At 39.5% G+C, this 26,246-nt stretch overlaps 1 protein-coding gene and 1 non-coding gene across 9 annotated transcripts; both read right to left on the bottom strand.

Annotated features, from left to right (window-relative positions):
- Window positions 1–1,439: 1,439 nt before the first annotated feature.
- Window positions 1,440–26,246, bottom strand: LOC615112 (zinc finger protein 14 homolog). Of its 8 annotated transcripts, XM_059877069.1 has the most exons (7): window positions 25,816–26,246; window positions 23,415–23,628; window positions 21,768–21,852; window positions 20,741–20,896; window positions 17,595–17,721; window positions 15,111–15,209; window positions 1,440–7,005 (listed from the first exon to the last, which is right to left on the bottom strand). In XM_059877069.1, the coding sequence occupies exons 3-7, from the start codon at window positions 21,774–21,776 to the stop codon at window positions 5,639–5,641; spliced, it is 1,758 nt and encodes a 585-aa protein (XP_059733052.1). In that variant the 5' UTR covers window positions 21,777–21,852; window positions 23,415–23,628; window positions 25,816–26,246; the 3' UTR covers window positions 1,440–5,638. The 8 variants fall into 8 exon arrangements, with proteins under 8 accessions (XP_059733052.1, XP_059733053.1, XP_024834476.1 ...); XM_059877070.1 differs by lacking the exon at window positions 23,415–23,628; XM_024978708.2 differs by lacking the exon at window positions 23,415–23,628 and having other exon boundaries at window positions 26,207–26,246.
- On the bottom strand, window positions 14,478–14,582 carry LOC112442470 (U6 spliceosomal RNA). The gene has a single exon (XR_003030561.1). It is a non-coding gene; the product is annotated as a U6 spliceosomal RNA (small nuclear RNA).

Genomic DNA, 26,246 nt, shown 5'->3' with positions numbered 1-26,246 from the left:
CAATCCTATGGACTGTAGCCTGCCAGGCTCCTCTGTCCACGGGATTCTCCAGGCAAGACTACTGAAGTGAAGTGGATTGTCATGTCCTTCTCCAGGAGGTCTTCCCAACCCAGGGATCAAACCCAGGTCTCCCACATTGCAAGCAGATTCTTTACCATCTGAGCCACCAGGGGAAGTGAGGTCACTGAAACTCAACAGGAAAACACCAAGATGTAGCTGAAGGGACCTGAGCAGCTCCAGCACATCAGGGGCTGCCTGTCTGTTTCTATGGTACATAAAGAGCATAAATCTTAAGTGTACAGCTTGATGTCATTTTATCTACTGAGAAATATAAATAAAATTAATAACATATTGGGGGAATTTATTTCTATTTGCAGATGCATGGCAGAAAACATATTTTAAAAGGAGTAAATCATAAGAGGTCCTGCCGGGGTCCAGCCCCAGTGGAGTCAGGGATTGCGAAGGGGAGACGGCTTCGGCGATCAGGATACGACAGAATTAGAGATATAAAGAGTGGTTAAATAAGGATAGCTCAGTGAGAAAATTCAGTGGAGAAAAGAGGCTGAATAACTTGGTTTACGTGGAAAACTAATAAAATTCCAAAATAAGGAATTTACATCACCTACATAGTTCGCAGGCGTCCTCCCGTTCTCCTGAAGGAGAGGAGACACTAAGGCCTCCCCAGTCAGATCTTAGAAGCCCAGGCATAATTAGTAGGCTTGACGAGCCTCCACGCTCAAGAATTCAGCCGGAAGGTGAGAGAAAGAACGACATGGGGAGACCAAGTTTCGGTGAACAAGGCCCACACTTTATTTTCCAAAGTAGTTTTTATACCTTAAGTTATGCATAGAGGATAATGGGGGAAGGGGTAGAGTCATGCAGTAAGCCAGGCTTTCTTCCTGCAAACTTATCATATGCAAAACATATGGCATGTGCAAAACAGATGGCATGTGTTGTAACTGTGTTACAGTGTTCATTTATAAATGTGTAATACCTGGCATCATCGACTCAATGGACATGAGTCTGAGCAAACTCCAGGAGATAGTGAAGGACAGGGAAGGCTGCCATGCTGCAGTCCATGGTGTCGTAAAGAGAGTCAGACATGACCGAGCAACTGAACAACAATACCTGGAATTATCAATACCTAGATTACTTTAAGGATCCTAAAAAAAATCAATGAGAAAACCCAAAAAGAAACAGAGAAAGTACGTGAATAAAAAAGTACTTTTAGGAAAATGTGATTGGTCAATAAACACATATGAAAAAATGTGCTCAATTTGCTTGTAATCAGGGAAATACACTCATCTTTAACAACTGAAGGGATTCAAAATTGGTGCAAGGATGGGGCAACAATCTGGCAATATGTGAAGCAAAGTCTATACAGCACTTCTAGATATGCACCTTTGAGAAAATCTTTATAAAGAAAGAAAATACACAAATGATATTTAATATAGCATTTTTATTTCAATGAAAAATCATTTATGTCCTAATCACTGTTTAATAGAGTATTTCAGCATGTTTACTATATACACTACCAAGGACCAGGCTGAAATCGTTTCCACTCTGTAGAAAAGCACTGGCCCAGTATTCAAGCTGGAAGCTGCTTTCAGAGTATGATGTGAGCTGCGGAGAAGGGTCCTTCCTCACCCTTCCACAACACACTCACTCACCATAATGTCTGAAATAACATCTTGCAAGACATTCACCGAGGTTATGGTAACATCTACCAGAATGGTTCACACTCTAAAGGTGTTAAGGGATATTTGGAGTGAGAGAATTGCACAGCGAAGTAAATTTGAGATATACTGTGTTAAATGAAAATATATCTTGAATACATCTTTTAACAAGCTGGTAACAGGTACTTGGATTTTCCCCCCCAAAATATATATTTTATCCTTGGTTTCATTCATGATTTTCCCCACGATACCTTTTTTTCAAATATCCTCATGGATTAGTATCCCTGAAACAAACTTGTGGAGAATGTTGGGTTAAGGTCTTGTGCTAGGTTCAACACAGGCCTTCTGGAGATATTTTGTGCTTGGAAAAGGCAAAACACTAACCTATTAATGAAGGCTGATTTTGTAATAAATTCTAAATACCACTATTTAGAATTAACAGAATCGTCATAAATGAAGCTGGTCTAGATTTTGCTCTTTAGGAGTTATCCACGTCTAGTTTTATATCAGGACTATTTTACCTGTGCAAAATTAATTGCTAAAATCCTGTTAAGGATTATCTGTTTCTTAAGACTTTCACCTATGCAACTATCAGATTTTTTCCCTTCAACAGGAACTTCACACACATTTATTTGCTGATCTGTTTGGGTTCTAGAGCAATCAGTTGTGATAACATTCTTAGAGAAGAAAATGTAATCCATGTTTTGACATATATTGGAATACATATTGTACATACAAATAGTGTTATCTTAGAATTAAAAGAAAAATTTGATAATCTGTAGTTATGTCCCTTCTATCATCGTTAATGCTGTTTCATATTTCTTTTCATTGATTAGACTTGCCAAGATATAGTCATTAACATTGGATTAAGTCTACTAGTATCTAACCCCTTAATTAATTTCTAATTTTAATTTTACTCTGCTTCTCCTCTGTTGGTTTTACTTTGTTCTTTTTCTGGTTTCTTGACATAAAGGTTCACTCATTCCTTTAACACATTTATCCATGTGACAGGCCCAGCTTTGATGGCTGTGGAAAAGTGAAGATGAAACCTAGGCCTACAAACAAGATTTTCTTAATGCATTCAGGGGCATAAGTTCCTCACTGAATAGAACTTTGGTGACATCCAACAAGTTCATATATGCAGGCATCTTATTAACAATGATTTCTGAAGCAGTGTATAATTTGATTTTAAATATTTTATTATGGAAACTTCCAAACACATAAAAAAGTAAAAATATTAGAACAATGAACCCCCCATAAACAACCATTCTACTTCAGTAATTATTAACATTTTACCAATCTATTGATATTTTCTAGCTCTCTTTGCCAATTTTCTTTTGTGGAATATTTTAATACAATCTGGGTATCTTACTATTTCCTATATATTTATTTCTAATCATAAAATATTTTATTTTTTAATAACCACACTGATATTATTATCGAGCTTCCCGGGTGGCACCAGTGGTAAATAATCCACCTGCCATTGCAGGAGACCCAAGAGATTCAGGTTCGATCCCTAGGTTGGGAAGATACCCTGGAAAAGGAAATGACAACTCACTCCATTATTCTTGCCTGGGAAATCCCATGGACAGAAGAGCCTGGTGGGCTACAATCCATGGATATAACTTAGTAACTAAACAACAAAACTAGTATTTCTAAAAATCAACTAATACTCAGTGCATGTCCACATTTTCCCCAGTCTCCAAAATGTCTTTTTACGCTTTGTTCAATCTGGGTCCAAATAATGCCCACATATTGAATTTAGTTGATATGCCTCAAGTCTTTTTTTAAAAATCTGTTAACAGTGCCCTTCTTTTTTCATGCCACTCAATAGTTGAAGAAGTCAGCTCATTTTGGGGAATTGTTTTGGGAATTTTATACATTCTGGATCGGCTTGGCTGCTTCCTGTGGTAACATTTACTTTGTTCATCCATTTCTCAAGTTCTCGGGTTTAAAAAAATTTTTTGATTTAAAAGTTTGATTCATTCTGTTCATTATTTTGACAAGAAAACTTCATAGGTAGTGACATGTACTTCCTAACTTCATTATACCAGGAGGTGCATAATGTCTGACAGTTTCACTTTTATAGATGTTAAAATCAACCAAAGGGCTTAGAAATGGTCAGCTTGATAAATCCAATATAAAGTTCTCACTATAAACTCTTTCCCCAAATAGTTTTAATATCCCTTGAAGACCACTTTCTGGACATTATTCTTTAAATTAGGAAATAGAAAATGATTTTTCTAATCCAAATATCTTTTTTTTCTGCATTTACTGGTAAGATTCATTAAATTAAAAAAAAAAACTTAAATTTGATGAGCTTTGGGTGACCCTGAGACCTGATTCACATGGAAAAAAAAATACTTTCCCCTTTATTTATTAGTTTTCAGAATGATGAGCTGGTACCCAAGCATCTTCCCAAGCTGACCAAGTTAGGCAGCCATAACCAAGTAAACTATTAAACTGCTACCGGTGTCATGTCAAAAAACCCAGCTCCTACTGGTTGAAGATGGGATACTATGAGCATCAAAAAGTTTACTAGTTGCAATGGAATGTCTTCTTTCTTTCTACAAGAGTAACATACACACACGGGTGCACACACATACACAATTATATTTCCAAGTGGTTAGTTTTTTTTTTTTTTTTGCCATCTTTTTCATAGTTTCTAATCAATTTTGAGTGGTGGTCAGAGAATACAGACTATAAAACATTTACCTTGTTATTATGGGAAAACAATTTCATATTTCTCTTTGCTTCTTCAACCACTACATTCTTAACCTCATATTCATGAAATTCATCAGGTTTTTTTTTTGGCATGAAATTTCTGATGCAGCTCAAGTGATGAAGAACTTCTCACATTCAAAATAACCTCCTAGATTTTATCTTAGGTTTAATAAGTGCTGAGCAGTGACAGAAGGCATTTCTAGTTATTACTTCTATAGGATCTTCCTTTCATATGAATTCACTAACACTAATGATGTTAATAACAACTATAGATAATATTTACAGAAAACATGCTATATGGCTGCTGTTTTTCCAAGTATTAACTACTCAATCCTCACAATGATACAGCAGGCTGACTCTGAATTGGCCCCAGTGATCCCTTCCTCCTGGGATTCATACTCTTCTATAAGCCTGTTCCCTTGAGTGTACGGCAGCCTAGTTCCTTGCTTCCAAGCAACAGAAGGTAGCAAAGGTAATGAAATGTCATTTCAATGATTAGAAACACAAGATGATAGCTTCTTCGATGCTAGCAGACTCTTGCTTTCTTGGATTGCATTCTCTGACGAAGCAAGCAGTTATGCTGAAGGGGCTCCTGTAGCAAGGAACTGACTGAAGTCAGCCTTCAGCCAACAGCCAGATAGAATCTGAAGACCTCAGTGCAATAGCCCTCAGGAAATTAATTTGGACAGCAACCACAGGAGGTTAGAAGTGGATCTCTTCCCCAGTTGAACCTTCAGATGAGACTCAGTCATGGTCGACACCTTGATTTTAGCCTTGTGAGAGGCCCTGAAGCAGAAGACCCAACTAAGTTATGCCTAGTTAGTTGACCTGACCTATAGAAACTGAGATAATAAATGTGTATTATTTTAAGCTACTAAGTTTGTGATATTTTATTATGCAGCAATAAATAGCTAATATTCACAGATACTACTATCACCATTTTACAAGTGAGCAAAATGAGGCACAGAAATTTAAGTACCTATCCAATAATACACTGGTAATACAGTGGTGAAATGGTGATAAAAGATAGATAAGGCTAAAGATTTTCCTGCATTCATTATATTACTTTCTCATATGAATATGCTGAAGACAATGCTTGAATGGTGATGGAAGCAACCATTAAAGCAACATTTTTTTCTGTAATACAAATTTTTTATGCTTAATGAGCATCAAACAAATTCTCTCAAAAATGAATTTTCTGATGTTCTGTAACATAATGTGCATTTGAAAGCCTTGTATTAAATTACATTATGAATTTTCTGATGTTGAGTAAGGTGTGAATGTTGTCTAAAAGCCTTCTTACATTCCTTACATTTGTAGGGTTTCTCACCAGTATGAATTCTCTGGTGTTGAGTAAGAAAAGAATAAAGTCTAAAAGCTTTACCACATTCCTTACATTCATAAGGTTTCTCTCCAGTATGAATACTCTGATGTTGAGTAAGTTGTGAGAGAAGTCGAAAAGGTTTTCTACATTCCTTACATTCATAAGGTTTCTCACCAGTATGAATACTCTGATGTTGAGTAAGTTGTGACAGCAGTCTAAAGGCCTTCCCACATTCTTCACATTCATAAGGTCTCTCACCAATATGAATGCTCTGATGGGAAATAAGTTGTGAGTAACTACTAAAGGTCTTCCAACACTCCATACATTCATAGGGTTTCTCACGAGTATGAATTCTCTGATGGCGAACAAGTTGTTGCCTTAATCTAAAAGTCTTCCCACAATCTTTACATTCATAGGGTTTCTCACCAGTATGAATACTCTGATGGACAGTAAGCTGTTGACATATCCTAAAAGCCTTTCCACATTCCTTACATTCATAGGGTTTCTCCCCAAAATGTATTTTCTGATGTATTCTAAGGTCTGGACCACATACGAAGGCTTTCCCACATTCCTTACATTCATAGAGCTTCTCTGAAGTATGAAGTCTTTGATGTCGAGTAAGGTGTGTACACTGCCTAAAGGTTTTCCCACATGCCTTACATTCATAGGGCTTCTCTCCAGTGTGAATTCTCTGATGTCGAGCGAGTTGCTGATGTACTCTAAAGGCCTTTCCACATTCCTTACATTCATAGGGCTTTTCACCAGTATGAAGTCTCTGATGCTGAGTCAATTCTTGGAGGACTGTAAAGGCCTTCCCACATTCCTTGCATTCATAGGGTTTCTCACCAGTATGAAGTTTGTGATGTCTGATAAGGTGTGCACGCTGTCTAAAGGCCTGCCCACATTCCTTACATTTGTATGGTTTCTCACCAGTATGAATTCTCAGGTGTTGACTAAGTGTTGAGCGACGAATAAAGGTCTTCCTACATTCCTTACATTCATACAACTTTTCTCCATTATGAACTCTCTGATATTCAGCAAGAAGATTATGCTTTTTGTAAGTGGTCCTTTTTTCAGAAGCAATTTTCACTTGCCCAAAATATCCCTCTTGTGGTTCCTTTTGCCCCTCAATTTTGCTTTTGCATTCCCAATCATTTCTAAAAATGGAGTCCTGAAGGCTACAGCTTTTAATTCTTTCCATTATCTCCCACTGGAACGAATATATTTCGTAAATGTCCTTTTCTGAAGATAAAATATTGGCACTGTATCTGGACTCCAAGTCTGAAAGAAAACAAGAAAGCAAACACACAATGTTTTCCTGTTCCAGAAGAAAGAAAACTATACAGAAATAAAAAGCACCTAAAATAATGCCTATTACTGAAACCTAGTAGGACCCTTTGGGGCTCTTGGGCATGGAAGCCTTTCTGTGGCCCCTGTTTCTTTGCAGAGAATAGACTCCAGCCTCCATGGACCTTCCCTAGATTCCAAAGGGAAAATCTGAACAGGTGCTAATCAGGGAAGGGAGAGGATGCAGAAACAAGAAAGGGGCAGTCAAGAAACAATACTGCAACCTTGGGTCAGAGTCCTGGTTGCACCACAAGGGATACACGTAACAGTATCTTTGAGCTCTTCTGCAGAACTAAAACCCCCAGCAACTGGAAGATGTTCCAGAGAGGTGACAGTTTGATAACCCTGAGAAGCTCAACAAGACACCACCTGAGGCCAGATTAAAGGAACCAGTGAAGCTCTTCAGGAGACCACCAGAGGCCAGATTAAATTAAAGGAATACAGGCCCTGCACACCCCCTGATCCTTATCAGTAACCCTGATCTTAAACTATTGCTATAAAACTCTCACCAACTCCTCCCAGGTTGGGACACACAATTTTTAAAGCACAAGCCCACTGTGTCCCCCTTTGCCTGGCAAAGAAATAAAGCTATTCTTTTCTACTTCACCCCAAACTCTGTCTCTGAGATTTGATTCACCACCAGCATGCAGAGGCTGAGTTTTCAATATCATTACCAGTGAATGGATTAGATATCTCTAGAAGACATTGCATTTCTGCTAATAACACATATGTGTACCTAAAAAAACCTATCTTCTGTAAAATTACACACCAAATATTAACGTTTATGGGGAAAATAGGAAAAATCTCTCCAAAACAATACCTCCAACAGAATTACAATATGACTGACAAACTGCTACTCAATGAAAATGACAGAAGCCAGAAAAACAAGAAGACAGCTGCTAAGAGAAAATAACAGCCAATCCAGAGTTCTATACTCCAAAGAACGAAGACAAAGTTCTGTACCCTTTAAAAATGAAGACAAAATGAAGATAGTTTCAAATAAAACCTAAGAGAATTCATTGCCAACAGGCACAATAAAAGAAATACTAAAGGAAGTTCTTCAGGAACAGAGAAAATGATTCTAAGCAGAAGCACTACAGTACAGAAAAGAAAAAGGAGCACTGTAAAAGGTACCTGTGTAGGTAAATCTAAATCAGTATTAATAGTAGTATTTAAATTAATACTCTGTAGGGATCTAAATGTATATAGAGTTAAGATACCTAACAACAGTAGACAAAATAGAGGATACCTAAAAAGAATTTAAATGTTATTAATGTCTCTACAATATTAAGATATAAAGGAACTAATTTAAGGTAGAATGCAGTAACTGAAGAATGCATGTGCTAACCTCTAGAGCAACTATTAAAAATTAAAGTGTGTATAACTAACACACTCAAGAGGCAAAAGCTAAAATAAAATATTTTGATTAATCCAAAATAGGCATGAGAGGGAAAAAAGAGAATGCTGAAGAGACAGAAAAAAGAAAGTGGATTTAAACCTAAATATATAAGGTTTATATATTTCCTTGGTGACTCAGACAGTAAAGAATTCACTTGCAATGCAGGAGACCTGGGTTCAAATCCTGGGTCGGGAAGATCCCCTGGAGGAGGGCATGGTAACCCACTCCAGTATTCTTGCCTGGAGAATCCCCATGGACAGAGCAGCCTGGCGGGCCAACAGTCCATGGGGTGGCATGCCCGGCAACAGTGCATGGGGTTGCAAAGAGTAGGACATGACTAAGCAACTAAGCACAGCACATATAAGAAAATTACTTAACTGCAAATGGATAAAATGCACCAACTAAAAGACAAAGACCCTTCTTATCCACATAGGGAGAAGCAGGCTGTATGAGGAGTTCAATCTGGGTAAAGAAAACATCCACTTGTGGGAGCAGCCTCAAGTGTGGAGGATTCAGACCGAGGAGCAGCCCAGCAGTATATTCTGGGCAAACCCACCATGAATCTAACATCTGTCTATTTCCCACCAGCAACATTCAAATCAAAGCCACTACCATATTCCACTGGGACAAATGAAATAGCCTCCTAATTGGTCTTCCTACTATTCATCTTGCCCCTATTTGATCTGTTCTCTATAGAGTGATACTTATAAGGCAAATCAGCTCATGACATTCCCCTGCTTAGAAATCTCCAATGGCTTTCTATCACAATGACTTCCCCTATGATACTCAAATTTCACATGACCTAGCCCTTACCTAACTTTCTGACTTCATCTTGTTACTCTACTTCTCACTTACCTTTTGAATAATCATCCTGGCCTTCCTCCTCCTCTTCTTTTTAAAATTTTTATTGGAGTATAGTTGCTTTATAATGTATGAGTTTCTGCTGTACAGCAATGTCAATGGGCTATATATGTTTACATATATCCTGTCTTTTTTGGATTTCCTTCCCATTTAAGTTATCACAGAGCACTGAGTAGAGTTCCCTGTGCTATACAGTAGACTATCATTATTTGTCTATTTTATTATAGTATCAATAGTGTAAATATGTCAGTCCCAATCTCCCAATTCATTCTATCTGAACTTCCCCCTTGGTAGCCACACGTTTGTTCTCTACACTACTGTGTTTCTATTTCTGCTTTGCAAGTAAGATCATCTAGAAAACAGGTAAGGATGATAATAAAAATTTGCATGCTGGCCTTTTTGCTGTTCCTCAAACATCAAAGTCTTTGCCCTCTGACCCAAGGTCTCTGCATTTACTGTTTCATTAGGACTGTTTTTGCTTCTTGCTTTAGATATTCAAGTGGTCTGAGCTCTTTTTTTCATGTCTCCACTCAAAAATCATCTCTTCAAAAAGCCCCAAACGCCCAAAAATCTGTCTACATCTCCCAGTTTCTATCTCTGGTTCTCCTCACTTTTCTTAATAACACTTGTCCCTACATAATACCATTCATTTACTTGTTAACTTAATGTCCTCACCCTTATTAAAATTAAACAAGAAGCCTGCTGGAACTGCCACTCTTGCTCACAGCTGTCCCACTGGTGTGTAGCACAGCGCTTGGTTCAGGTTGGGCATACAAGTACTGCTGAATAAATGAGCGTATTTTTAGGCAAACAAGGGTATGTATACTAGTGAGATTGGAAGAAGCTGGACCCTATATAGACATTGCTATGGAATGAATTTTGTCCCTCCAAAATACACTTAAGCCCTAAACACACAATATGCCTATATTTGGAGACAGTGCTTTTAGGAGGCAATTAAGGTTAAATGAAGTAATAAGGGTGGGATCCTAATTCACAGGACTGCTGGACAGAATAGGACAGGACGGTGGCCTTACAGGAGGAAGAGAGAGATCTTTCTCTTTTTATCATGTGAAGACAGTGTGAGAACGGGGCCATCTGCAAGCCAGAAGAGAGCCCGCATCAGGCCCCAAAATCCTAACCTTGAACTTCTGGCCACCAGAATTGTGGGACAATACATTTCTATTGTTTAAGTCCCTAATCTATGGTATTTTGTTATGGCAGCTGGAGCTGCCTAGTACAGGTTAAGATCATGATGAATTATAATCATTGATCAAGAAAGAGAGTAACTCCTCTCTTGGCTCAAATCTTTTACCTACCACCCCCAACAGGACATTTTTATTTACTTTTTGTTTTGAAATAACTGCAGATTCACAGGATGCTGCAAAGAAAAGTATAGGGAAGTCTCACAACCCCTTCACCCTCCCTCTCAATGTGAACATCTTACAAACTATAGTACAATATTCAAACCAAGAAATTACCCTTGGAATAATCCATAGGGCTGATGTAGATTTCATCATGCCCTCATATATGTGTTTGTATACAGGTCTATGCAATTTTACCAAATGTATAGCCTTATATGCAGAGTACATCATGAGAAATACTGGGCTGGAGGAAGCACAAGCTGGAATCAAGATTTCTGGGAGAAATATCAATAAACTCAGATATGCAGATGACACCACCCTTATGGCAGAAAGTGAAGAAGAACTAAACAGCCTCCTGATGAACGCGAAAGAGGAGAGTGAAAAAGTTGGCTTAAAGCTCAACATTCAGAAAACTAAGATCATGGCATCCAGTCCCATCACTTCATGGCAAATAGATGGGAAAACAGTGGAAACAGTGGCTGACTTTATTTTTCTGGGCTCCAAAATCACTGCAGATGGTGATTGCAGCCATGAAATTAAAAGACACTTACTCCTTGGAAGGAAAGTTATGATCAACCTAGACAGCATATTAAAAAGCAGAGACATTACTTTGCCAACAAAGGTCCATCTAGTCAAAGCTATGGTTTTTCCAGTAGTCATGTATGGATGTGAGAGTTGGACTATAAAGAAAGCTGAGTGCAGAAGAATTGATGCTTTTGAACTGTGGTTTTGGAGAAGACTCTTGAGAGTCCTTTGGACTGCAAGGAGATCCAACCTGTCCATTCTAAAGGAGATCAGTCCTGGGTGTTCATTGGAAGGACTGATGAAGCTGAAACTGCAATCCTCTGGCCACCTGATGTGAAGAGCTGACTCACTGGAAAAGACCCTGATGCTGGGGAAGATTGAGGACAGGAGGAGAAGGAGACGACAGAGGATGAGATGGCTGGATGGCATCACTGACTCAATGGACATGGGTTTAGGTGGACTCTGGGAGTTGGTAACGGGCAAGGAGGCCTGGCATGCTATGGTTCATGGGGTCACAAAGAGTCAGACACAACTGAGCGACTGAACTGAACTGAACTGATAGCCTTGCCTGAGGACATCCTTGTAGCTCAAACAGTAAAGAATCTGCCTGCAATGCAGGAGACCAGGGTTCAATCCCTGGGTCAGGAAGATTCTCTGGAGAAAGGAATGGCAATCCACTCCACTATTCTTGCCTGGAGAATCCCATAGACAGAGAAGTCTGGCGAGCTATAGTCTGTAGGGTCGCAAAGAGTTGCACACGACTGAGCCACTAACACATCACACATAGCCTTGCCTAACCCTCACCACAATCAAGACTCAACTGTATCATAACCACAATGTTTTATTCCTTTGTAGCTTCAACCATCTTTCCCCCTCCCTACATTCCTAACCTCAGGTAACTACTAATCCAATTTCCATCTCTATAATTTTATTATTTCATAAATATTAATTAGAGTCATATGGTATAACCTTTTATGATTATTTTTTTCACTCAACATAATTTCTTCCAGGTTCACCCAAATTATCACATGTATTAAGAATATATTCCTTTTTGTTGCCGAGTGTTATTCCATCGTATGGATGTACTTTTTACCCATTTTTAATTGAGCTGCCTATCATTGTAGTGTTGAGTTGTAGTGTATCAACTGGATGTTGGTCCTTTGTTTACTACTATTTTCTCTCAGTCTATGACTTGCTTATTCATTTTTTATTAGTGTATTTTGATGAGATAAAGTTTTTCATTTGGATAAATTATGACATCAATTTTTATGGTTACTGCTTTCTCCTAAGAAACTTTTACCTAATATCAAGTCATTCCCCTATGTTTTCCTCTAAAAGATTTGCATCCATGCTAAGTCACTTCAGTCCTGTTGACTCTGCAACCCTACGGACTGCAGCCCGCCAGGCTCCTCTGACCATGGGATTCTCCAGGCAAGAATACTGGAGTGGGTTGCCATGCCTTCCTCCAGGGGATTGTCCCAAGCCAGGGATCAAACCTGTGTCTTAAGTCTTCTGCGCTGGCAGGCAGGTTCTTTGCCACTAGCACCACCCTGGGAAGCCCATTTACTTTTTGCTTTTATATTTTTTACATATAAAATGTATACCTAGTTTTTAAATTTTTATTTTATTTTTTACATTTGACTTTTAAGATTTTTTAATGTTTAGTTTTTATATTTAGGTCTAAAGTCTATCTCAAATTAATTGTGATATGAGGTGAAGATTTTTTCCCCCAATTATTCCAGTATCACTTGTTGAAATACTTTCCTTTTCCCATTGGAAGGCTCTGACACCTTCGTCAGGAAGTAAATGACACCAAGTGCATGTGAGGTCTGCATCTAGGGTCTCTGTTCTGTTTGCTGATCCTTAGCCAATACCACAATGTCTTGAGTAATTTAGTTTTATAATATATCTCAAAGTATCTTGAAGTCATGTAGTCTAAGTTCTATAACATGTTCGTCCTTTTTTGAGATTGTTTTAGACATGCTAAGTCCACTGCTTTTCCATATAAATCTTAAAATCAGTTTGTCAGTATCTACAAAATTTTCAAAAAAGGTTCCTAGGATTGTGCCTGGAACTGTGTTGCATCCCATCCCCAAAATGGCATCTTTCTATTCATCGGATCATCTTGGCAATGTTCCATGGCTTTTATTGTAGAGGTTTTGCACATTTTGTCAAATTTATTCCTCAGGATTTTGTTTTCTGACACTACTGTAAACTGACTTAATTTACTTTAATTTTTCTTAATTGACTTAACTTTAATTTTCCAATTTTTTTCATATATAAAAACACAACTCATTTTTGTAGCTTAACTTTGTATCCTGTGATCTTCACTTACTAGTTTGAGTAGATATTGCTTTGATTCCTTAGGATTTTCTAAGTATATAATTATACCATCTCCGAATAGTTTTACTTCTTCCTTTTTGATCTTTATATCTCTTATTTCTTTTTCTTGCCTGATTGCAATGCTTGGACCTTCAATTTAATGTTAAGTAGATACGGGGAGACTGGGCATCCTTGCCTTGTTCAGTCTTAGGAGGGAACTCTTCAATCAAGTATGATAAAGTTAATGATGTAGTATTTTTTCAGCAGATGCCCTTTATCACACTGAGGAAGCTCCTTTCAATTTCTAGTTTCCTGAGAGTTTTTATCATGAATGGATATTGAATTTTGTCATATGCTATTTTTACATTCATGGAGATAATCAAATGATTTCTCACATTTCTGTTAATATGGTAAATTATACTGATTAATTTTTAAATGTTAAACCAAGCATAATTTCCTGGGGTAAACTCTATTTAGTCATCATTACTATACATTGCTGGATTTAATTTTCTGATATTTTGTTAAGCATTTTACATCTATGTTCAAGAAGGACAGAAATTACCAAGGCGGTGGGGAGGGGGGTGGTGGTGGGTGGGGCAGAATTATAAACTTACATCCTTCATGAACATAGTGTAAGAATTAAAGTAGCCTCATAAAATGAGTTGGAAGGAGTTCTTTTTCTGAAGGAATATGTGTAATACTGTACTATTACTTCCTTAAATATTTAATAGAATTCACCAGTGAAACTACCTGGGTCTAGCATTTTCTTTCTGGAAAGACTTCTGATAATGAACTTAATTACTTTAGTAGATATTAGATTATGCATATTTTCTTTTTACTCTTGTGTCAGATCTGGTAAGTTTGTATTTTTCAAGGAATTTTTCCATTTAAGTTGTCAAATTTACTGGCATAAAGTTATTCATGATATTCGCTCTTTTTTTAATATGGAACATGTCATGAATTTGCATGTCAACCCTGCGCAGGGGCCATGTTAATCTTCTCTGTACTGTTCCAATTGGAGTGTATGTGCTGCTGAAGTGAACTCTTATTCTTTTAATGGATATAACATGTTAAGCGAAAACCTCTCTTTCTTTCCTGGTATTAGTAATTTATGTTGTCTCTCTTTTTTTCTTGATTAGTCGAGTTGGTGTTCATTATTTTTTTTTTGATTTATTTTTATTTTTTTATTTTTTTGGTGTGTATTAATTTTGTTGATCTTATCGAGAGATCAACTCTAAGCTCTGTTAAGTTTCTCTGCTTCTTTTCTTTTTCTATTCTGTTGATTTTAACTCTTACATTATCATTTGTTTTCCTTCTACTGAGAACAGCTTTTTTCTTTGAAGTGGGAGAGAAATATGATGTGAGAAATAGAGAGTTGTAATCAAGGCCAGTAGGAAATTCCCTTGTTAGCCCAGGTTTAAAAGATTTTAATTTGCTTCCTAGGTCTTAGGCCTTTCCTCTATAGGCTTTTGAAGAGTGATCTGTAAATATCAAGGGAATGTCTCTACCCTGATGTACTTGGCTATTACCTACAGTAATGATTTTCCCATGCCTACTCAGCCCTCACTCACCAGGGTGATGTTTTCCTGTTCCTTCTCTCACAACCATCCAGGGTTCCTTCCCTTCATCCAATAAGGTAATCACATCTGGCTTAGACATGGAAGGACCTGCTTAAAATATAATGTGACATGAAATTATAAACCCCAAAGTCTTTAGGTTCACATGTGGTTAAATTTATAATAAACTAGTAGTTCAAAATGGTATTTTATAAAGTCTAAGCACAAAGAAATGCTAGAAAGTTGAAAAACACTCACACTAGGGTAACCTCAGGACCACTAAGGACAGACACCAGATAGTTAAGAACAGGCTTTAAAACAATTTAAACTCATATAAGCTCTGCTGAGAGGCAGTCTTATTTAATAGCTGAGAACACAAATTATGGATCCAGATAGTACGGGTTCATCCTGCCTTTGTTGCTATGTTGCCTCAGCAAATTATTAACCTTTGTGCCTAAGTTTTCTCATCTGAAATAAGGATAATAATAGTACATTTCCCATAGAGTTGTTGTGAGGATTAATTAGTAATATACAATGTTCAGAATAGTACATAAGTACAGTCCAGTTCAGTTCAGTCGCTCAGTCGTGTCCGACTTTTTGCAACCCCATGAATCGCAGTACACCAGGCCTCCCTGTCCATCACCAACTCCCAGAGTTCACTCAGACTCATGTCCATCGAGCCAGTGATGCCATCCAGCCATCTCATCCTCTGTCGTCCCCTTCTCCTCCTGCCCCCAATCCCTCCCAGCATCAGAGTCTTTTCCAATGAGTCAACTCTTCACATGAGGTGGCCAAAGTACTGCAGTTTCAGCTTTAGCTTCATTCCTTCCAAAGAAATCCCAGGGCTGATCTCCTTGCAGTCTAAGGGACTCTCAAGAGTCTTCTCCAACACCACAGTGCAAAAGCATCAATTCTTCGGCGCTCAGCCTTCTTCACAGTCCAACTCTCACATCCATACATGACCATAGGAAAAACCATAGCCTTGACTAGACGGACCTTTGTTGGCAAAGTAATGTCTCTGCTTTTGAATATGCCATCTAGGTTGGTCATAACTTTCCTTCCAAGGAGTAAGCGTCTTTTAATCTCATGGCTGCAGTCACCATCTGCAGTGATTTTGGAGCCCCCCAAAATAAAGTCTGACACTGTTTCCCCATCTATTTCCCATGAAGTGATGGGACCAGATGCCATGATCTTCATTTTCTCAATGTTGACCTTTAAGCCAACTTTTTCACTCTCCTCTTTCACTTTCATCAACAGGCTTTTTAGTTCCTCTTCACTTTCTGCCATAAGGGTGGTGTCAACTGCATATCTGAGGTTATTGATATTTCTCCCCGCAATCTTGATTCCAGCTTGTGCTTCTTCCAGCCCAGCGTTTCTCATGATGTATTCTGCATATAAATTAAATAAGCAGGGTGACAATATACAGCCTTGACATACTCCTTTTCCTATTTGGAACCAGGCTGTTGTTCCATGTCCAGTTCTAACTGTTGCTTCCTGACCTGCATACAGATTTCTCAAGAGGCAGATCAGGTGGTCTGGTATTCCCATCTCTTTCAGAATTTTCCACAGTTTATTGTGATCCACACAGTCAAAGGCTTTGGCCTTTGTACATAAGTACAAATATATGCATTTATATATATGAAAGTGAAAGTGTTAGTCACTCAGTCGTGTCCAACTCTTTGTGACCCTATGGACTGTAGCCTGCCAGTCCATGGCTCCTCAGTCAATGGAATTCTTTGGGCAAGAATCCTGGAGTGGGTAGTCATTCCTTTCTTCAGTGGATCTTCCTGACCCAGGGACTGAACCTAGGTCTCGTGCACTGCAGGCAGATTCCTTACCATCTGAGCTACCATATACCATAATATGTGTGTATATTAGCAGTTGATTTCTATTATTATCAATTGGCTGAGAGAAGAATAAGAGGCTTCCTGAGACATCCTCAGATACTTACTAGGATATTTGTTTAACATTAAATGTAAAGTTCTTAGATTTTTAACCTTCAACCACAAAGCAAGTAGAACTGAATATGTCTGTTATACAAAACAGAATGCATTTACTTGAGTTTTAGACGAACTACATGGATTCATCTCCTACTATGTAAATTCTACAGGCTCCTCTTATTTTTAAAGAGGTTCAGAATCCCTGTGTCTAGGTATTCTCTTCACAGATGGATTAGAAAGACGCGCCATCAATTCTTAGCTCAAATACATAGTGAATTCTGGTTTCTTGAACAATGTTTCTGTCAAAAAAAATCCAGAATTCAAACCCAGCCCCTGTGTACTAAGAAAACATGGAAACAACAGAGCCTGAAGAAAGTCTGAAGGACCTAGCCTGCTGAGCCTGAGAATGACAAGTGTTAAAAGGAGGGTCCTATTTCCAACCTAACAAAGCTTACACCATTCCTTTGGAACAGAGAGAAAAATTTCATTTAGTTTCTCAAACACAGTCCTCTAATTGACAGAAGAGAAAGTCGGTATAATTTGAGACAAACTGCCTTACCTAGTGAGATGAAGTTGCTGTAATTCTCCCACATCACATCCCTATATAAGTCCCTCTGTGCTGAGTCCAAGAATTCCCATTCTTCCTGTGAGAAGTCAATGGCCACATCTCTGAAAGTCACTGAACCCTGAAAAAAATAAAACTCATGTATTACTTGTGAAAATACATGAAATATTTTTTTATAAATAGAAAGAGAGGGGATCAATGACTGCATTGCAGAGACGGAGGGAGCACAGAGCAAGCACATTTACTTATTTGTTTGTTATTTACTTCTGGCTGTGCTGGGTCTTCACTGCTGCGCTCTGGCTTTCTCTAGTTACGGTGACTGGGGCTGCTCTCGAGTTGTGGCGCACGCGCTTCTCATTGCAGTGGCTTCTCTTGTTGCCGGCACATGTTGTAGGGCTTGCAGGCTTGGTAGTTGTGGCACATGGGCTTAGTTGCCCAGATGCCCTGTGGCATCTTCCCAGACCAGGGATCAAACCCATGTCCCCTGCATTGGCAGGTAGATTCTTAACCACTGGACCAGCAGAGGAAGCCCAGAGCAAGCAAATTTATGCCATGTGAATGAGACAGTAAGAAAACTAGCATCCCTGAAACACAGCGCTACATGTTATGAACCATCTTGTGACTGCAGATAAGATTAAATTTTTACCCAAAAATATCTGGAAAGGAATAAATTAACCAAAAGAAGTCCCAAAGAAATGAAACAGTGCACACAAGCCTTCAGCAAGCTGTTTCTCCACCACAAATTCTTAAGAAGTATGAGATCTTCTATCTTCTTTTTCCTTCACTGATAATGAAAAAATATTGATAAAATTTTCTCCCAAATGTACTACAAAATCTCTAAGAAAATGACTCAAGTTCGTCATAAAGTCAGATTTTATTATAAGCACTTTGCCTATTATGACCAATTCTTTATTTTTTAAAATCTGCTACATGGCAGTCCACATTTCGAATGCATTAAATTCAATCTTTTTTCACTCTCTCTTTAGATTTCTGGATTCAATACAATCTCAAAAATCTTCCTCAACCCTCACATTCTACACTATTACTTACACTCATGGACGGAGGAACCTGGCAGGCTACAGTCCATGGGGTCACAAAGAGTCGGACACGACTGAGCAACTGAGTTATATGCATAAATAACACATTATTTATGCATCTGTATGATCTTCTTAGCTCTTTATCATTCATCATCCCTCACTGAACACCTTTCCTCACTTCTGAGTTAGAGAGTGTGTGCGTGTTTAGTCGCTCAGTCGTGTCCGATTCTTTGCAATCCCCACAGACTGCAACTCACCAGGCTCCTCTGTCCACAGTATTTCCCAGGCAAGAATACTGGAATGGATTGCCATTTCCTCCTCCAGGGGATCTTCCTGACCCAGGGAGACCCAGATTGAACCCGAGTCTCCTGCATTGCAGATTCTTTACCGTCTTAGCCACCAGCGAAGCCCCAAGTGTTAAAAATAGTACTCTGGATCATGATTATCAACGAGGAGTGATTTTACTTCCAAGAAGACATCCGGCCACGTCCAGAGACAATTCTTATTGGCACAACTGGGGAGAGGGGGTGTGAGTGTTAGAAGCATCTAATAAATGTCTAACATGGATACTGTTGACATCCAACAATGCAGAGGACACTCCGCCAGAGTAAACGATTCTCCGGCTTAAAATATTAGTACAGTTGACACTTGAACAACAAGGATTTGAAATGCATGGTACCAGTTCTATGTGTATTTTTCTCAGTCATAAATACTACAGTATGATGCAATTCTAGGTTCACTGAATCTATGGATGTGGAACTGCAGATAATGAGGAATTCCAGATATGAAGGGATGGCATACACAGAGGGTCAGATTTTCAACTGCCCAGAGGGTCAGTGCCCCTAATTCCTGCACTGTTCAAAGATCAACTGTAGTTCCAAAATTGAGAAACCCTGCTCAAAACCAGCACATCTGGTAAAACTGTACAGTGGTCTCTGCTCCTAGTATTCTTCTCTCAGAGCTTCCTGGAGATAATTCTTGACCTATTTGCTGTCCGGTTCTGATCACCTCCTACTCAACCCGCTCGTGAGGGAGGGATCCTAAACAGTATGAGATGACTGAATATCTGACACCTGATAGATGCGACTGATGGCAGTTTATTAGTCACATTTACTCACAGCCCAGGAAAGGAAGATATTACACGTCATACAGGGCCACACAGGGGATGTACTCAGGAATAGGGTGAACAAACAGAATCTGCGGGAGGCAGGCTTTATAGTGAAAAGAGGATGATGGATTCCGTGGCCAATGCAGGATGATGTGATGGCTTGTTTGAATAATTCTGTGGGCTGCCAAGGAGGTGACTTACTAGGTTAAGGACCAGGAGAGGTTCAGCTGGTCTGGCGAATAGAGGAACTAGCCAGGTAAATGGGGGCCCCATCTGGGGAGAGCAGGGAAACTCTTAGTTAGGTCTCTGGAGCCTTGACAAGATATCAAGGCAGCATATGAAATTTTAAGCCTCACAAAACGAGCCCTCAATCAAATCCCTACCTCTTCCACCCTCTACAAAGCCTTACATACCATAATATTTCAATGCACTAATATTTCAACCAACACTAAATCTTGTTACGTATTTTAAAAACTCAGGTTTGTGGAGAAGTTTGGCGGTTTCCCTATCAGCAGTCAAACAAGACGAAATTCTCTCTTTCATCAAACCACAGGATTTTCAAGGAAAGTTCAAAGAGGGATCTCCCACTTAGTATCAATAATCCATTGCTGAAAATCAAGACATTCCAACACTACATAGTTTCCCCACCATTTTGGGTGGGTGCCTATTTTCCTACCGTTTTAAAGCAAAGCATTCTATTGCATTCTACATTAATTCCAACCCTCCCGCTAGCTTCGCATTTCCCCCAGGACAGAACTCCAGTACACACGGGTCATGCACGTATGGTATCTTTGGTTTTCGTATTTTCTTTCAGCTTTGCTATTTCTTTTACCAAATGTTTTTTTCTCACTTGCTTTGTTTCTCCACAATTTTCTTCAATACTTTTCCAACTTTTTAGGAACTCACTTTACAAAATGACAAAAGCAGGGGCTACGTGGGAAATGCACCATGAAAGTGCGTTTCTAATAAGAACGTAACGGAGGAATGACTCTTACTCTGTACGATGCTCTTATGCCTTCCCTTCTGCCAGCAACACCAATTATACACATCCCCTTTGATGATATTTGCAAGCATTTCAAAACATCCGCAGATGGTTCTGATGGTTCAGCAATTGTATTTGGAATACAACAAGACTTCGTGTATATTGTTTTCTGTTTTTTAAATAAAAAAAGTTACATTGAACTATATGATTTCACTTATATAAAGTCCTCAAAATAAGCAAAATTATTATAGGGTATTCCAAGTCAGGATTACATTTGGATACATTTGGACGGGGTGGGTAGAAAGTAACTGAAAGGGGGGTATCTGAATGCCAGTAACATTCTTTCTTCTCCTGAGGGCTAATATGACAGAAATACTCAATTTATGAAAATTCATTTAGATGCACACTTAGGATTTGAGCACTATTCTCTATGTATGTTTTGCATCAATAAAAAGTTCTAAAAATCTTTTAAAAGATGTTAAATTCTATATTGGGGATGTAAATTTTTGTTGCTGCTGTCTGTTTGTTTTTGGCCATGCCACATGGCACGTGGGATCTTATTTCCCCGACTAGGAATTGAACCCATGTCCCCTGTAGTTAGAAGTGCAGAGTCTTAACCACTGGACCACCAAGGAAGTCCCTGCGGATGTAAATTGTTTCCATATAGAACCAGACCAAAAATCACTGTTTTCAGGGAAATATGCTTTCGTTGAAGTTTAGGTATTAAAATAAAAAACTAAGATAAAAAATGTTAACGGGGGAACATTTGGCAGAAATTACCTGCTTTTTTCTTAAGGCAATTTACTTTTGCACCCTCATGGCTCTTGACAGAAGATGGTCCACATTAGTGGAAAAAAAGAGAAGGGCACACAAAAGGGACACTGGGCTATTTGTCTCCAACTCTCACAGGAATGAGAGGGACTAAAGTAGGTTATTGAATGGAGTTCCATTAAACAGAAGTTTCAGAATAAGGAAAGAGTATGTATACATGGTCTAGAAATAGGTAATATTTCAAAAAGGAAGAAGAAACATCAACTTACATGGGCCATTGTTTTGAACTGCAAGCACTGGTCAGTCCTTTTCAAGATTTCTGTTAGAGATCTGCAGAGTTCAGATAAGCCAGATCTGGAAGAAGACAAAGCAGTGATAAAACCAGAGGTGCCTCAGAGCTCCTCCAAATGACTTATGTTAGTTTTATGAGTTTTCCTCTTCCATTCCTGCTTCCAAAATACTCCTCACCACTCTCATATTCAACTGGAGGAGAGCACAGGGAGTCTAAAGAAATCCAAGCTCTGATGTGTGCACATGCTCTGTTTCTTCCCACTCTCTGTGACTCCCTGGGCCTTAGCCCGCCAGGCTCCTCTGTCCAAGGGATTTCCCAGGCAAGAATACTGAGGGGGGTTGCCATTTCCTATTCCAGGGGATTTTCCCAACCCAGGGATCAAACTTGCATCTGCTTGGCAGGCGGATTCACCACCCAGACACCTGCGAAGCCCATGTCTTAAGAATACTACCTAGAAAAGAAAGACAGAAAGTCCCTGACTCATGTCTTTTAGGCACTGATAGCAGTCTCATGACTGCTTCCTTTCACAGCATCCTGGCAAATGCATTTATTTTGCTTCTGAACCAATACTTTGAGCCAAGGTGCCTATGAAGTCCTCCAACTGCTACTAGATCTTCTTGTCCTATTAGTCTAACTTTGCAGGTAACATCATCAAAATAAAAACTGTAAAGCATAAATCTTACTGTATGAAATCCACGCACCTCCATAGAGACCTCACAGCTATACTCTGGATGTAACTTGACAGTGTTTGCTATCATTAGATCAACATCTTCCCCCTCATGATGGACTGGGCTTCCCAAGTGGCGCAATGGTAAAGAACCCGCCTGCTGATGCAGGAGACACAGGAGACATAGGTTTGATTCCTGGGTTGGGAAGATTCCCTGGAAGACGAAATGGTAGCCTTCTCCAGTATACTTGCCTGGAAAATCCCATGGACAGAGGAGCCTGGCAGGCTACAGTCCATGGGGTCGCAGAGTTGGACATGACTGACTACGCATTACTACTACTGATGATGGATTACTAAGTAAAGAGGGAAAGATTTAAGTATACATAATGATGAGATCCGGAGAAGGCAATGGCACCCCACTCCAGTACTCTTGCCTGGAAAATCCCATGGACGGAGGAGCCTGGTAGGCTGCAGTCCATGGGGTCACTAAGAGTCAGACGCGACTGAGAGACCTCACTTTCACTTTCCACTTTCATGCATTTGAGAAGGAAATGGCAACCCACTCCAGTGTTCTTGCCTGGATAATCCCAGGGACGGGGGAGCCTGGTGGGCTGCCGTCTATGGGGTCACACAGAGTCGGACACGACTGAAGTGACTTAGCAGCAGCAGCAGCAGCAATGATGAGATTTGGTATACTGTTGCAATTACTAACATAGGCTTTGCTGTCAAACTTCCAGGATATAAATCTAAGCTCTCATAGTTATCAAACTGTGTTACCTTAGACATGTTACTTTGCAGCCTTAGAGTCCTCCTATAAAAAATGGTGATAACTATAGATTCTATCCCAAAGCATTGTTATGAGTATTAAATAAGACTCTACATATATATGCACTAAAGTTGCAAATAAACGTTTAATAAAAGTCAGCTATATCACTGAAAATGAAGGATACTACATACTTCTTCCCACAATTATTAAAGAAAATTCTCTTCTGCTCTTTATTCTTCCACAAAAAAATTTGAGCTTCTCAGCCCCACTCTTCCTCATAATGCTAATAAATTTCAAAACTTCAGGTTGGTAGGCAATTCCTCTTGAATAACAATAATTTACAAAAGGACAGACAGTGTGAGGATGGATGAAGCACACATGGCAAAATCCTCATAATTTTTGGATCTGGGTGATGAGGAAAAACATGCAATTACAATTTAATAATAACAACTAAATCTATTGAGCATTTATGTGTCAAGCATTATCTGAGGACTTTACACATATTAATTCACCTATTCACAGCAATCCTATACAGTAGGTTCTATTATTACCCTCCTTTTACAGATGAAGAAAGAGTGGTGCAAAGAGACGAAATGAACTGCCCCAACTTCACCGAGTTCTAAGTGGCAAGTTAGGATTAGAATCCAGGTAATTCAGCTCATAACTCATCCTATTGCCACTATACTAAACTCCCTTTCATAAGATCACATAAATACATGATCTGAAACACACATACGCTGTCAAAAACTTCAAGTCACTTGTCAAATTTCTATACTGTTTTCCTCCCTTCCTACTAATATTTCCCTTCTCTTGTTAACACAGATTTCTCTGTTAAAAATCTATCACCTTGAAACTCCTAAAGGCTAAGACTGAAAAGCTAAGACTTTGTCACCAATCAAACATCTTTTCCTGCTTTTGACCTCAGGGCAGTGGAAAAGATCAAGGATACCTAGGGTATGATTTCAACTAAACTGTAATCTTCTCACTAAATGACAGCCTAAAATAATGCTATGCAGTTAGCCTCCCTGTATGACCTGCAGATCATTTAAACTATTAGAAAGCAGCAGCTCACAGGCGGAATTAAATGACTGCCAAGTGTTCATCTGAATAGTCAATGGAGAGGAAGAACAAAATACCAGGCCATAAGGCAGTTCTATTTCCAGTTTTTTGATCCAGCAATCCCACTGCTAGGCATACACACTGAGGAAACCGGAAGGGAAAGAGACACGTGTACCCCAATGTTCATCGCAGCACTGTTTATAATAGCCAGGACATGGAAGCAACCTAGATGTCCATCAGCAGATGAATGGATAAGAAAGCTATGGTACATATACACAATGGAGTATTACTCCGCCATTAAAAAGAATGCATTTGAATCAGTTCTAATGAGGTGGATGAAACTGGAGCCTATTATACAGAGTGAAGTAAGCCAGAAGGAAAAACATCAATACAGCATACTAACGCATATATATGGAATTTAGAAAGATGGTAACAATAACCCGGTGTACGAGACAGCAAAAGAGACACTGATGTATAGAACAGTCTTATGGACTCTGTGGGAGAGGGAGAGGGTGGGAAGATTTGGGAGAATGACATTGAAACATGTAAAATATCATGTAAGAAACGAATTGCCAGTCCAGGTTCGATGCACGATACTGGATGCTTGGGGCTAGTGCACTGGGAGACCCAGAGGGATGGTATGGAGAGGGAGGAGGGAGGAGGGTTCAGGATGGGGAACACATGTATACCTGTGGCAGATTCATTTTGATATTTGGCAAAACTAATACAATTATGTAAAGTTTAAAAATAAAAAAAAAAACAAAAAACAGGCCAATGGGTAGGATATTTCAGCTGTTTAGTTAAAGCCTAACTAGCTAAAGACTACCTGGAATAAGCCTGCAGAGTCCAACAAAATAGGACTGACTCAAGAGAGGGAGGAAATTCTTTGGAATGTGACAGAGGACAGGGATAAAAAAAGCCCCTCTGTAAACAGCTGTGCTCCAGCTGAAGGATTCTGAGGCTGTGGGGAACCATTCTGGAATGACTGCTGCTACTGAAGTGAGAGAACAAGATAGGCAGGGACTAACTGGCGATTGAGTGCTATTAGTAAAGTGAGGGTAATTTAGCAAGCGGGTATCTCCAGAAATAAAATAAAAACAGCAAGGCAGGTCTGGAGCAACCCTGGTAAGAAAGCTGGTAAGAAACCCTGGTAAGAGACCTTATAGCTCTCAAAAAGGGAGTCTTTATGGCATTTTACAACTGCGGCGTGACCTGTGCAGTAGTAACGTTTTCTATTAACTGTGTAGTTGGTTTTCTGTCTTTTCTCTCTCAACAAGATTAACGGCAGGATTACTTTTTGTCTTAGTCTGACCTATTTTTCACTTCTTACAAGTATCCCCGGGTCTAGAAAAAGAATTGAAATTACACTTTATGGGACAAAGAGGAAACATCATGTAGATTTCCTTCTTTCTAAAGATTGGCGGACGATGACGGGAATCGACGCAGTGAGCCTTTTTCCCCAGCTCAGCCGGGCCAGACTAAGGACACACCCCCGCTACGACCCTCGCTCCCACCATCCATCACACACACTACCCGATGGAAATAAGAGGGAGCCGGGGTGAAGCTGTGCCTTCCCGGCATCGGACAGAACGGCCAGAGTACAATGGCCAGGGCTGGAAGCTGTCTCCGAGTTCAAGAGCGCTGCCTTGGGAGGGAGCTCTGGTTAAGCTGTGGTTCTGAGAGCTGTTGTTCTGCGTCTTTTTGTTACAGGCCTTCACTGTGGGGTTCGTAAATCTAACTCGGAGCCATTCTGGGCCGCTGCATCTGCGCGGCCCTGAAGCAGGAGGACAGAGGACGCATCAGAGCACCCAGTGTCCGGGCAGCGTCACAAACTACACAGTCACTGCAGCCGGGTGCACACAGCGACCGCGCCGCCCCCGCGCCGCCCCCGCGCCCATTTCCTCAGTGCACGAGACCAACTCACCTTTCCGAGCCGAAACCCGCAAGGAAGCCGGAAGGAAACT

This window comes from Bos taurus, chromosome 18 (genome assembly GCF_002263795.3).
Source record: "Bos taurus isolate L1 Dominette 01449 registration number 42190680 breed Hereford chromosome 18, ARS-UCD2.0, whole genome shotgun sequence".
NCBI lineage: Eukaryota > Metazoa > Chordata > Mammalia > Artiodactyla > Bovidae > Bos > Bos taurus.
The sequence above is the reverse complement of the archived record's forward strand: the minus strand, read 5'-3'. Positions and strand labels throughout refer to the sequence as shown.

What these genes read in the sequence shown, in the direction of transcription:
- LOC615112 (XM_059877069.1), bottom strand. An exon ending in GCATAAGAGCATCGTACAGA is followed by an intron (nt 17,722 to 20,740) that starts GTAAGAGTCATT and finishes TATTTTTTTCAG; the next exon opens with GGTTCAGTGACTTTCAGAGA. An exon ending in AACAGGAAAACATCACCCTG is followed by an intron (nt 7,006 to 15,110) that starts GTGAGTGAGGGC and finishes GTTTTCTTTCAG; the next exon opens with ACTTGGAGTCCAGATACAGT.